The sequence below is a fragment of the Mus musculus genome, chromosome X (assembly GCF_000001635.26).
Source record: "Mus musculus strain C57BL/6J chromosome X, GRCm38.p6 C57BL/6J".
Lineage (NCBI taxonomy): Eukaryota > Metazoa > Chordata > Mammalia > Rodentia > Muridae > Mus > Mus musculus.
The window spans coordinates 72210501-72224284 of NC_000086.7; the positions used below are offsets into that span (position 1 = coordinate 72210501).

Here is a 13784-nt window from a genome sequence, read left to right on the forward strand (position 1 = left end):
GGTGTGAATGAGTGGATCTCTGTGTATATATCTGTTTCTTTTGCTTTTCTTGGGCTTGTTCTCTTCTTCTGTTTGCTTTGTTCTATTCAGGTGCATTTGGTTTTTGTTTGTTTATTTATTTGTTTTGTTTTTTGTCTTACATTATTATCCCTTAGGCATCTATTTATTTTCTAATTAGAGATATAAAAGGGGTGGATAAGAATGGGAGGGAAAGAGGCAGAGGCAGGCAGATTTCTGAGTTCGAGGCCAGCCTGGTCTACAAGGTGAGTTCCAGGACAGCCAGGGCTGCACAGAGAAACCCTGTCTCTAAAACAAAACAAAACAACAAAACAACAAAACAAACAAACAACGAATGGGAGGGAAGGTGGGGAGGAACTTGGAATAGTAGAGGGAGGGGAAACTGTAATGAGTACATAATATGTGAAAAAAATCTATTTTCAACAAAAGAAAAAACAAAACAGAATTACTTAGGAAAAAAAAACCCAAAAACATGAAATTATCACTAAATGAATTTATTAGGTTGTAAATATACCTATTAGTATAAAACATTTTAAAATACATATGTTTAAAAACAAACATGAATTAAATTAGAGAGGGGGGACTTGAGACCACAGAAATGTTAGATGGATGAGTAGTAAAATGAAGTAAATAAAGTACATATCTAAAAAGTAAGCTAAAATACTTAAAAAAAGAGTATGACCTTTCTTGGTTTTGAGTAGTTTATTCTTGTATAGATATCACATCTCATATTTACTCATCTATAAATAAACTGGGTATTTCTTAATTATATCTATTAAAATAATGTTGTTATGAAATGTTTCCTTTAAATATTATACATGCATTCTCCCACCCAAAGTACTAGTCTGGCCTCTTGGTGCTGGCTTTGACTCACAAATGTGACCACTTGTAATTAGCACGTTAGTTTTCTACTATTTGTGACTGCCTAAAGGTTCTGCATTTGGGTAATTTCCTCCTCCCAGCCTGTCAATCTTTTCCCCTCCGTAGAGCTTTTTTTTTTAGTCAGGAAAAATAAAAATAAACAGTGTGAAGAATGCAATCAGTTGGAAATTAGTTATTTTCTGTTTTAATTAAATTTGTAAATTAAATTATAGTTACATCAATTGACTTTTCTACCCTACCTTCAAACCCTCTCATGATATCCCTTCCTCTCAAACACATAGCCTCTTCTTACCATTACATACACACACATATCTGTATACATGTATACACACATATGTATATGTATATATATCATATATATATGATTGATATAAGAATGTATAAAGAACTAAAATAAAATTTACAAAAGACCCAATTTAAAAATGAGCAAAGACTTTTCAATTAAAAAAAAAACAACTAAGAAATGCTCATCACCTCTAACAATTAAGAAAATCAAAATGAAAACTACTTTGGGATTTTATCCTACCCAAGTCAGAATGGCCAAGATCTAGAAAACAACTGACAACAAATGCTGACAAGGTTATGAGGAAAGAGGGAGCCCTCATTCACTGTCAGTGGGAGTGCTAAGTGCTTCAGTCACTCTGGAAACCAGTAGAGATTCGTCCAAAAGCTAAAAGAAATCTGTTATGTGATGCACTCTTTTGGCATATGTCCAAAGGAGTCCCTCAGCATCCTACTGTACAAACACTTTCTCGGCCGAGCTAACTGCCTCAGGAAAGTATCTCTGATGATGACTTGGCCAGGCCCTGATCTATGAGTATATAAGAACATCATTAGAAATAATTTTATTGATTTTTTTCCTACCATAGCTCTCAGGGTCATGAGGTGTTATAGCTACAATTATCTGTGGATAAAAGGATAATGTTTTGAATGTCGTAAGGAGGCATACTGGTCTACCAAAGTACACTGAAGGTTTCTAAGGTTCCTGGGCTCACTAGCCATGCTTGGAAGCTGGAGGCAACCAATAACTGTCTAATTAAATCTAAGGCTTACTTAACAGAGGAAATTCATGCTTGGTACTGGAAACCTAATCTACCTTATTTACTAGGTAAGGTAGATTAAGAAAGATCTAACTCTTTTTAATATGATCTAGATAGGAGCAGCAGTAAGGATGTTTGTCTGGTTGCCAAGCATTTTTTTAAAGATTTATTTATTTATTTTGTGTGAATACACTGTAGTTCTCTTCAGACACACCCGAAGAGGGCATCAGATCTCATTACAGATGGTTGTGAGGCACCATGTGTTTGCTGGGAATTGAACTCAGGACCTCTGGAAGAGCAGTCGGCTCTCTTAACAAATGAGCCATCTCTCCAGCCCCTGACTGCCAATCTTAAAAGAAAGCATTTAGACTCCTAGTATGTAGGTATGGTACTGGCTAGAGTGAGCTCAGAATATTTATCAATAGTGTAATGGGATTGAAAAAATCTTTGTCATAATTCATTTATAGATTGTATAATAGGATTCTTCATTTTATAAACAATAGATTAATTACACTGATGGATATTTTAGTGCTGAATCAGCTTTATTAGATATGAAATAATCCCACTCAGTCACAAAGTATGATACTTTATTTATTACTGGGTTCATATTTGGATTTTGGAGGGTCTCTGTTTTGACAGTCTTCCTTTCTTGAAATAGTCTTTACTTATTTGTGTGATAGGTAATGCTAGGTTCATGGCATGAAATATGTGCTTATTCTTCTCTTTTCTTGAAAGAGTCTGCATACATAGTAATTTTAACTCAAATATTTTGCTGAACATGTCAGGAAAATAATCTTAGACTGGCACTTTCTCTTTTTCAATTTATTTAATCAATATACTATTGATGATATCTTTGTACAATTTATTACCCTTTTAGTGTCCATGGAATAAATAGCAAGTTCCATTTCCCTTTTCTGAGGTTGGTACTTTGTATCTTTGGGTGGGGCAGTGGCATGGTGAGGCCTACACCTTGTCTACTGTATTTTCATTGAATTGGGGTTTTTCAGCATTGCTTTTCTTCATTGTTTTCCTGTTTGTTTTTCTATGCTAGCTTTTACTTGTTCTTTCTCCTGATTGCTTTAGCTTTAAAATACATTAGTATTTGGGTCCTTATTACAAAGATTTGTTTTTAGGTCTTCAATATTAAATATTTTATAAAATCATGTACATTCACAGTTACAAATTTATTGTGTTATGCTGCTTCCTTTTACAATTTCAGATAAACTATGTTATATTCTAACTTAATACAAAGTAATTAGTACATTTAAAGTTTTATTCTGAAGCTATTTCTTTGATCTGTGAGAATGCAGATGTATGATGTTTGATTTGTAAGTGTCTGCCCATGTTTTGCTTTATGTTTATAGTTTACTTGGACTCTGGATATGAGATTATGACATTATGACTTTTGGGTCTCTGTATTTTCAGGGTGTGTTTGATATTCCAGAGTATGATCTATCTTGATGAACATTTCACATGAGGGTCAAAAAGTGTGTGTTCTGTGGTAGCTGAGCAAAGTGAGCTAGTTGCTGTGCAGATAAACATCAAGTCTCCAGTGTTATCTACCTGCTTCATCTGGCAGATCTGACATGGGATTTTGTACTTATCATTCTGACTAGTGATTGGCTTAATTCCCTGCAAGTTTTACAAGAGGAACCATTATGGATTCTGATGCATTGAGCTAAGTACAGTAATGTGTGGTAGAATTGTGCTATTTGAGAAGTTACTTCTTTGTCCCTGGTTATTATTATTTTGTTCTGAAATCACCTTTGCATGATAGTGATACAACTTTCCAGCTTTCTTTTCATTATGTGTGTTTTATCCATGTTTTTATATTACCTGTGGACTTATATCTCTAATTTAACATAAAATGATACTAGTGATTTGAGAGGGAGAGGAAAAAAGGGATGCAGGGCCAGGTGTGGGAAAGGACAGGGGAGATATAAAGAGGTATGTAGCAGTGGGGGATGGGGAAATAGGGGTACCTACCAGAAAGTCCCAGATTCTAGGAAATCAAGAGGCTCCCAAGACCCAATGGAGATGACATTAGCTGAAATACCCAACAAAGGGGAGAGAGAACCTGTGGAGACTATATCCAGCCTATAGTCAAGGTCCCCAGTTGAGGGATGGGTCCACCCACTCATCTCAAAAATGTTAACCCAGGATTGTTCCTGTCTAAAGGAAATACAGGGACAAAGAGTGGAGCAGATTCTGAAGGAAAAGCCATCCAGAGACTGCCTCAACTGAGGATCCATTCCATATCCAGTCACCAAACCCAGACACAATTGCTGATGCCAAGAAGTGCTTGCTGAAAGCCATCTGCTGAGAAGCTCTGCCAGATCCTGACCAATACAGATGTGGATGCTCACAGCCAACTATTGGACTGAGCACAAGGACCCCAATGGAGGAATTAGGGGAAGGACTGAAAAGATTTGCAACTCCATAAGGAAGAACAAGATCAACTAAGCAAAACTCCCAGAGCTCCTAGGGACTAAACCACCAACCAAAGAGTACACATGGAGGGGCCCATGGCTCCAGCTGCATATGTAGCAGAGGATGGCCTTTTCTGGCATCAATGGGAGGAGAGGCCCTTGGTCCTGTGGAGGCTCGAGGCCCCAGTGTAGGGGGATGCCAAAGTGGTGAGGGGGGAGTGGGTAGGTGGGTAGGGGAGCATCCTTATAGAAGCAGGGGGAGGGGACAGGGGGTTTGCGGAGGGGAAACTGGGAAGGGGAATAACACTTGAAATGTAAATAAAGTATAACCAATAAAAATTGGAAAAAAGAACAACTTCCTGCTAGAAGCAATGAACTTGCCTTGAAACCTGAGAATGGTAGTAAGACAAGTGAAGGAGACGTCAGTCAGCACTAAAGCTTGGAGACAGGATAAGTATTGGATGTGAACATGCAGAAATCCTGGATGAACTCTGTGAGCAAGAGGCTGGTGCTGTGGCTTGCACCAGACCTGGATCAGAAGTTAGAGTCTCAGAAAGTGCCCTGTTGCCTGCTCGAATAGAAAGCACAGTGATAAACCCTGCTTCCTTTCTTTCTGCAGCAATGAGTATTGAACTCATTGCCTCATTCGTGCTATACAATTGCTCTTTTATTGACTTAAAACAGCAGCCTTTTAATTTCTATTTTCCAAGGCTATTTTTGTGTGGATCAATTTAAACTTGAATTTCTCATATTAGTATAAAAATACAAGTATAAGATCTTATTTGTAGTGACATTTCTTTTTTTGATTGTACAAAAAAATTTTATTAGATATTTTCTTTATTTACATTTCAAATGCTATTCTGAAAGTTCCCTACCCACCTACCCACCCCCTGCCCTGCTCCCCTACCCACCCACTCCCACTTCTTGGCCCTGGCACTCCCCTGTACTGGGGCATAAAAAGTTTGCAAGTCCAATGGGCCTCTCTTTCCAGTGATGGCCGACTAGGCCATCTTCTGCTACATATGCAGCTAGAGACACTGTAGTGACATTTCTAAACTCCACTTTCTTCAGACTAATTTGTAAATTGGCAGAAGCTTCAGCTCGTACTATATTGTGGGGCTTAGAAATGCAGGTTTAATTGTAATATGGTAGGATATGTTCACTCTGATGCAGCAGGAACAGCTACCACAAAACAATTTGGAACCTCAGTGGTGAGCAGTTTCAGGTTGTTGTCATTTGGGAGGAGGAAGCTGAGGTTGCTTGTTTTATATCCATGGCCAACATTAGCATTTGACCCAGAAGATTTTGTCTGTTCTCATGAGTCTGTGTGTCTAAGGCACTACTATTCTTGATATGATTGTGACCCTGTCAAACAATACACATTTACTCAGAATTTCACCCACTCTACACATCCACTTGGGTCTCCTTGGCTCACCATATTGACCTTATAAAAATTTCTTCACTAGTACATCAGCTAAATCTACGAAGTAAGTGTGTGATTACGTTGATTCTTGTTAGGACTTCAGGGGAAAGCTGAGGGTGTACAGAAATGTAACTCTAGAAAGAAGTGTCTTAAATAATCCAGCTGTGCTCTACATGTGCTGGGGCCAATTTATATAAATGAGCCTCATCTACACATTTTCATCATATTCAAGGAGTTGGGGAAGCTTATAGGCATTTTGTAAGATTCTCAGAGTCCACTTTCACAGTCAAAGACGCTTAGCTCCAGGGGGAAGAACCCCAAAGTATACACCAGCACCCCCGTGGACAGTTTACCACCAAACCTGGTGTGATTATTGGAATTTGCTCCTACCCATGATCTCTCCCTAGATACTGTTCATGGAACTATTTTCAGATTTCCAGAGACACTGAAAGTAAGACCTCAAGGTTCTCATCCAAACACTACAGCTACTCCTGTGGCAAGCAGCAGACCAAAAGGGCCAACTAGTATGAATGGGCCTTTGAGTGTTTATCTCTACATTCCTGGGGTCCAAACACTAGAGACCCTCCCTGCTTTCTTTATATGTTCAGGGGGGTAGAAAGGGCTGCACTGTTTGCAGGGTAAAGTTGGACCGAGAGCAGAGTTTGGACACTCTGGTCTACATAGAAGGATCTCTGATTACATAGGACAGGATAGTTTTGTGGCATACAACAAAGGCTCATATGTGGGAATGAGCCTTTAATCCTTCCACTCCAGAGACTCTGACCATAGGTGCTGTCACAAGTTTCTAGAAAAGTCAAGATGGAAGTTGGGAGTAGATTACAGATAGAATTAACTGGAGATAGTTTACAGTAGAAGCCAGATTCCACATGGACAGGCCCAGACAATCAAGCTATCTTACATCCTTTTGACAGCCCTGTACCAGATGGGGATAGACTTGTGAGAATTAGCCTGTACCCAAGCCTCCACATGTGCATCCAGAGACTTGGGGAGTACAGAGCTAATTTGTGAGGTTCCTGGAGCCTAGAGGCTGCCTTGGTGCTAACTAGCAGAAAGGAGTTCCTCCACGTTCTTCCACAAACAGAGAGTTCAGGTTCAGAACGATTTTGTGAAGCTTTTAAACAAGAGACTGCCACTCGGTGCCTTCCAAGTCGAGGTGAGAGATAGGCTAGACTAGAAAAGCCCCTTTCCAGGATAAACATTGCTAAAGAATTCAGATTCATCCCTTGGGTCGCCTAGACCTGTAGGCAGGTCTGTCTGCCCGGTAGGTCCAGTTGTAGGAATGAGATTCTTGCCCCTTGATTTGTGGAGGAAGTGTGTGTGTGTGTGTGTGTGTGTGTGTGTGTGTGTGTGTGTGTGTGTACATATATGCTACATTCAAACATTCCCTGAGGGAAAGTGATGGAATATCTGGCTCCATGATTTCTACAGACTACGTGCTGACTTGGGGGAAATGAGACCCTCTCCAGCCCTGTATATCTGCTGACATGGAGGCCTTGGGGAAGTTTTCTGCAGTTCCTTCAGTTTAAAGAAGCCTCTGTACTGAGTTGTGATAGAGCCCCTCCGGCCCTCGCCGGTGCCCAGAGCCCCGCCCCCCCAACATCCCCCCTCTGCCAGCTCCATAGCCGGCGACTTTGTCTGCTCAGCGCCATTTTGGAAGACTCCTGGAAGGAAGCGGCATTGCCGTGTCAGTTGAGGTGAGAATTTCGGGCAGACTCTGAAGCCGTTAAGGATAGATGGTGCCCTAAATAATACAGCCTCCTTCCTGTGGTCTGCCTAGGTCCTAGTGGAGTAATCTTTAACTCCTTACTCCTCAATTGTGGAGACCAAAGTTGCCATTTGCAAACAGTCCGTGAGGGAAAGTAATAAAGTAGCTGGCTGCGGGAAAGGAGTACCGAAGAGTGGCCTGTGGAAGCTCTGCTTTGGTCAGAGCATCCCATATAGTTTAGTAATGTGAGCTGAATCAAACAAGGGCACACTTGTGCGATTGCGCACCTGCCCCTCCCTGTCCCGGAACTCTGCCCCTAGGCTCCATTTCAGAGGTTTCTAGAAATGCCGGACCATGTAACAATATTAGTCTGGATGGAAGCTGGGGAGTAGGTTGTTGAAGCTGGATCCAGAATCGGCAGGCACAGGCTACTAAACTAGATTTGTATCCTTTTGGGGTCCTGAAGCAAACTGAAGCCTACTTAGTGGAAAGAGCTTGGGTCCAAGTTTCCGTATCAGAGGCCTCTGGAGCCTGAGGGCCATTGTTTTTTGTTTTTTGTTTTTGTTGTTGTTGTTTTTGTTTTGTTTTGTTTTTAGTTTAAAGGATGTCTCAGTGCTGATTTGGGGGAAATGAGACCCTCTCCAGCCCTGTATATCTGCTGACATGGAGGCCTTGGGGAAATTTTCTGCAGTTCCTTCAGTTTAAAGAAGCCTCTGTACTGAGTTGTGATAGAGCCCCTCCGGCCCTCGCCGGTGCCCAGAGCCCCGCCCCCCCCCCAACATCCCCCCTCTGCCAGCTCCATAGCCGGCGACTTTGTCTGCTCAGCGCCATTTTGGAAGACTCCTGGAAGGAAGCAGCATTGCCGTGTCTGTTGAGGTGAGAATTTCGGGCAGACTCTGAAACCGTTAAGGATAGATGGTGCCCTAAATAATACAGCTTCCTTCCTGTGGTATTCTCTTTTGGGAAGAGACCCTCCCCATCTTCCATATTGGGCACCTGGGGGCTTTTCTGATGTTTCTAGAAGGAAGACAGCCATTCTGCGCTTTTGTACTGGACATGAGAGCATAAGGTGGTGGAAAGGGCATCTTCCAACATTGACAGTACTTTGAAATAATGCAATTTCACCCCTGTCGTCAGCTTAGCTCCAAATAGAACTCACTTCTTGGAGTGAACCCTTGCTCCATGATACCTGAGGACTAAGGATAATCAGTAGTTTTAGTCATTCTGTGAGGGAAGGGGGTGCAATAGTATCCTGAGTGAAAGGAGTTCCCAGGAATGTACAATGAAAGCTCTGCTTTGGATAGGATGGATAATGTGAGCTACATCAAACAGGGACCCATTTATCGAAATGAGCCCCTCCCCCTACTTCTTCGGGAACTCTGGCCAGAGGTTCCATTTCATAAGTTCCCTGAAATCAGGAATCAGCAAACATTTTTAAATAAAGATGGGAGTTAAGAGTGGATTGTGGTAGCCTGTTTCTAGATGGTTAGGCCCAGGCTGCCTAGCTACCTTGAATCATTTTGAGGGTCTTGAAGGAAACCCGGGCAGACTTGTAGGAATGATTTTCTATCCAAGCTACCAGTACTGCATACATGGACTTCAAGGACTTAGCACCATTTCTGAGGTTCCTTGAAGAAAAATGGCCACACGATGCCTTCCGAGTCTAGGTGAGAGCTTAGGGTGGACACAAAAAGTCCTTCAAAGGGTCTTTGGTTTAGATAATTTTGGGGGGGAGGCAATTGGAGTAGAGAGGGCCTAAACTTCATGAACTAATATGGTAAGACCCTGAGGGTAAATGGAAGAGATAGTCCAGTTGTATACCTGTAAATAGTACTATACTACATGTGGCTAGACTAATCAGGGGGGTGTCCTACTTTGTTCTCAGAGTAGATATAAGGTCAGAACCCTTTTTGAGGCCCAATGTAACAGAGGTCCTAGGATAGATACACCAGTAGTCAAGGAAATATCTAGGGTCCACTGAGGACAGCACAACTCAGATAGTCCACTTGTAACCCAGCATTCCCATTGCTGTCAGTCCTATTCTCATAAGCTTTGTGAGCCCCCACCCACAGGTATACAGATATGCGTCATTGTCACTTCTCTTCCCTCTTCAAGGACGGTGAGTGTACTCACTCAAGGATATTATCTGAGCAGCAGAGGGAGCCACATAAAGGTTACCAGAGGAACTGTCCAGCATTCCTAAGCAGTCTAGGTGAGTTTGAGTTACCATGGTGAGAACTAAAGGTAAGGAAAAAGTACAATCCCCTCCCCAACAAGGGATGTCATAATATCTGTCCACCTCTCTTAACGTTACCCAGAGAGCCCTGGGTATGTGGGTGCTTTGTCTAGCTCTCCTTTATGCTTCATGGTTTGTGGTGGAACTTCTCTAGGAGGTGAAGATTTTGGTTCTAAAGGTGATGTCACTTTGGCAGAGGGAGCCACATGTGGTAAACAGAGAGAGGAGTCTCTGGATTAGCCATATCTCAGACATGTACTTCTGGGGACTGTATGTGTCCACAGCACAGAAAGAAGGAACTGTGCTGCCTGGTTATATTCTGAGGCCAAAATTCCGAGGCACTAAGTGGCATGCTTACTTTTACCTTCGGCAGGAAGGTGTGAGTCTTTGGAGAGATGAGATCTTGTGTCATCTGGACATAAGGGAAGATGTCAGGAAGTACAAATCATATGAGTGAACCTCAGATGGAATTAGAAAACTCTAACATCAGCAGAGATGAGCTCAGACCATGTGAACATCCCGGGACAACCCATGCAGATATAAGGAAATGTGAAGCCTTCTCAGATGTCAAGGTGAGGCTATTGACCAGAGTGGGTGGCCTTACTTAAAAACAGGATTTCCCAGGATCTTGCACTTCTCACATACCTGACCCCCACAGTGCTGGGTACGGCTATCAGCCTAAGCACCTCATCTTGTTTGTAGGTCACTGGTCTCAGGGAGCTGAAAGATCTGGTAAAGGGGAGTTTGACTGCAGTCATCAGAGGGAAAATCTCAGGGGTGTCAGGACTCAAGGTAAGGACTGGAGGAATCCTGCCTTTTAAACAAGAAGTGACTTGTTCTCTCCCTGCCCTCCTGTCAGTTGTGAGAAAACCCAGGGACCATAGATGCATTTCCTCACCTCATGTCCTCTTCCCTCTGTTTCACAGAAATAGGCTCTTGACTTAAAGAAACAAGCTTTGGATTATCAGGGGAAACAGTCAGTCCTTATTGCTTATCAAGGTAAGTGTTGAGACTTCTAACATCTCAGGACACATAAAATACATTGAATTGAACCTGAGCCAGATATGAAGTGCTCTTAATCCCTTTTATTATGTTTCAGAGAGGTGAACAGTTAAGAGTTTGAGTTTGCTACAGGCCAGCAGAAGGGCAGTGTCTGGCCCTTGACAGGGGAAACCTGAGAGCCCAGAATGATCGATCATAGAAGGCACCACTTACCTTAAGTAGGGTTACACTCCTACAGTCTGCCTCACCCTTCCTATGAAGAATGGAAACTGTTTCAAACTAGCAGTTTGCAGCTGTGGGATGCTGTCATCATCTCTTATACTAGTTTCGGAGGGCAGGAGATGAAAGGCTTCATCTGAGACAGTGTCTTCAGTTCATACACAAGCACAAAGCTGTGCAGCCTCAGAAGATTGGGGGAGGTACATACTACAAGTATATATCAATGATACCAAAAGCTTAGAATATAGACACTCCAGATTCCCTGGCCTCAAATATTCTGATGGTATCCCTGAGGCTACCAGCTCTGTGACTTGGCTGCACCCAAAATAGTTGGGTCACTTCCTCTTTCAGGCTTTCAGGGTTCTAGGTCTGCTAAGAGTCCTTTTGACCCTAGAGAAATCAAATGACATGACTTTGTGAGGGCTGTGAGACAGTGGCTGCCAGTAGAATCCACTCACTCTCTTCCTTTCCCCACCAGGTGTGTATATCCTCTCTGCTGTGATTGGGACACTATACTGTCCATTGTTACAGGAAAGTCACAATGGAAAATCCCGATAACACCCATTACTGCAGCCTCCAAGGCAGTGCTCGGAGCCAAAGGGAGTTAGACAATGTTCAGGCTACAATAGCTGTGGTAGATGAAGAGGAAGCCACTCCCACCTCAAAGAAGGTGTACAGTAGTGGAATACCAAGTCCTCCCCAGAGTCCTCAAAGAGCCTCCTCTCCCCTTGTGATACTAGCCTCTGTTCCTGAAGGCCCATCTGAGGAAGCTTCCACCAACCAAGTAGAGGAACAGGAAGACCCACTGTGCATGTTGTACAATGCACAGAACATAAAGTTATATGAATTGGCAACCTTTCTGTTTTTCAAATATCAAATGAAGGCATTTACTACCAAAGCAGAAATGCTGGAAAGTATTGGTAGAGAGTATGAGGAGTACTACCCTCTGATCTTTAGTGAGGCCTCTGAGTGCTTTAAGCTGGTCTCTGGCATTGGCATGATAGAAGTGGACCCATTTGTCCAATCCTATATCCTTGTCCCTGCCCTGGGGCTCACCTATGATGGGATGCTGACTGATGTTCAGAGTAAGCCCAAGACAGGTATCCTAATAGTTGTTCTTGGTGCTATTTTCACGCAAGGAAACTGTGTCAGTGAGGAGATTATCTGGAAAATGCTGAATAACATAGGGTTGTATGGTGGGAGGCATCTTTACATACATCAAGACCCCAGGAAGTTCATCTCTGAGGAGTTTGTGCAGGAAGGGTACCTGGAATACAGGCAGGTGCCTAATAGTGATCCTCCAAGCTATGAGTTTCTGTGGGACCCAAGGGCCTTTGCAGAAACCACCAAAATGAAAGTCTTGGAGATTTTTGCCAGCATTACTATGACCGATCCCAGAGCTTACACTGAAAAATACGCAGAGGCTTTGAGAGATGAGACAGAGAGGGCCCAGGCCAGGATCATCCAGCAGATAGTTCTACAGCTCTGACCTGCACAGTCTAATGTACTGGCACTTCCCATCCAAGATCAGTTCAGGCTGAGTTAGTGATCCAAGTATTATACTCTCATTTGAGAGCTGGTGGGAGGAGAGCATAAAGCATTCTACTTTTATTTTGAGTGACTTTAGGATTCTTGGTATTCCAAAATGTTAATATTCTTGATACAAGATCCATTAATTTTAAGTCATTTGTAATGGGTGCATTGTTATTGATCCAGGTTTGAAGAATTTTATTATTTTGAAAACAAATGAGAATGGTTTCTGTTTTAGTTTATAAAATGTCACAAGATACCAGTGGCATTAAAATTTTCTGGGCAATGGGAAAAATTGGCATTAACTTGAACAAGAATAAAATTAATTTTTGATTGTCTTAACTATTTAGTGTGTGGTGTGGTTAACTAATTAAAATGACAACTAAATAAATAAATAAATAAATGGAATTTCTAACCCAAAAGCCTTCGCCGGGCATCTGTTTATTGTAAAGTCCTCTGTTAGCAGTGGGGCATGGCAGAAGCCAGATGTTTCCTTACCTGTAGAAAAGTTTGATATAGTAGAAGCCAGACCATCATTTTTCTGTAGATAAGGTGAAGGCAGGAGCTGCAGCCCTGTCAATACAACTAGGGGTTCTTTCAGACCATAAACACTAGTACATAAGGTTTGTGGAGAGGTCTGCCAGGGCAAGTAGCTCAATGTCAATGCTGTAAAACAAGGCAGTTTGGGAATCATACACACATGGAAGTTCACAGGTCTGTAAATCCTCTTCCAGGAGATCTGATCCTCACAGGGTCCAGGCACTCATAAGGTGCTCATGTAGGAGAAGCATCCATTCATTTTTAATTGGGTATTAGCTATTAAGTAAATAATAATAAGCTACAGTTCACAGGCTCAGAGAGGTTAGGCAAAGAAGAGGGCTGGGGAGATCAGTGAACCTCCCTGGGAAGGAAAAATAGAAAAACACATTTGCAGTTCAGTTGAGGGTGGGCAAGGACAGATGTGGGAGGGATGGGGAAATAAATGAAGAGAGTACAGGGGGAGACAGATGGAATTTGGAAACATTTGCAGGTGTGGGGGGTGAAAGCCTAGTGCAGTGAAAACATCCTGGACTCTATAAAGGTGATTGTGGTGGTTTGAAAAAGCTTGAACATGGGAAATGCCACTATTACAAAGTGTGGCCTTATTATATGAAGTGTGTCACAGTGGGGGTTAGCTTTGAGATTTTCCTCCTAGCACCCTGAGGATTCCAGTCTTCTGGTTCCCTTAGGAACAAGATGTAGAACACCAGTGCCATGCTTCCCACCTTGATAATAATGG

At 42.2% G+C, this 13784-nt stretch overlaps 1 protein-coding gene and 1 long non-coding RNA gene across 3 annotated transcripts; both read left to right on the forward strand.

Moving 5' to 3' along the window:
• Positions 1-8353: 8353 nt before the first annotated feature.
• Gm39519 lies at positions 8354-10304 on the forward strand. The gene is made up of 3 exons (XR_001782786.1): positions 8354-8394; positions 9634-9730; positions 10128-10304. It is a non-coding gene; the product is annotated as a predicted gene, 39519 (long non-coding RNA).
• Positions 10305-10514: 210 nt separating this feature from the next.
• On the forward strand, positions 10515-12464 carry Magea4 (melanoma antigen, family A, 4). Of its 2 annotated transcripts, XM_011247539.1 has the most exons (3): positions 10515-10546; positions 10681-10753; positions 11454-12464. In XM_011247539.1, exon 3 carries the CDS (start codon positions 11517-11519, stop codon positions 12462-12464), a length of 948 nt encoding a protein of 315 aa, XP_011245841.1. In that variant the 5' UTR covers positions 10515-10546; positions 10681-10753; positions 11454-11516. The 2 variants fall into 2 exon arrangements, with proteins under 2 accessions (XP_011245841.1, NP_064676.2); NM_020280.2 differs by lacking the exons at positions 10515-10546; positions 10681-10753 and having other exon boundaries at positions 11517-12464.
• Positions 12465-13784: the final 1320 nt, after the last annotated feature.

What these genes read in the sequence shown, in the direction of transcription:
- Magea4 (XM_011247539.1), top strand. Translation starts at nt 11,517, where the DNA reads ATGGAAAATCCCGATAACACCCATTACTGCAGCCTCCAAGGCAGTGCT.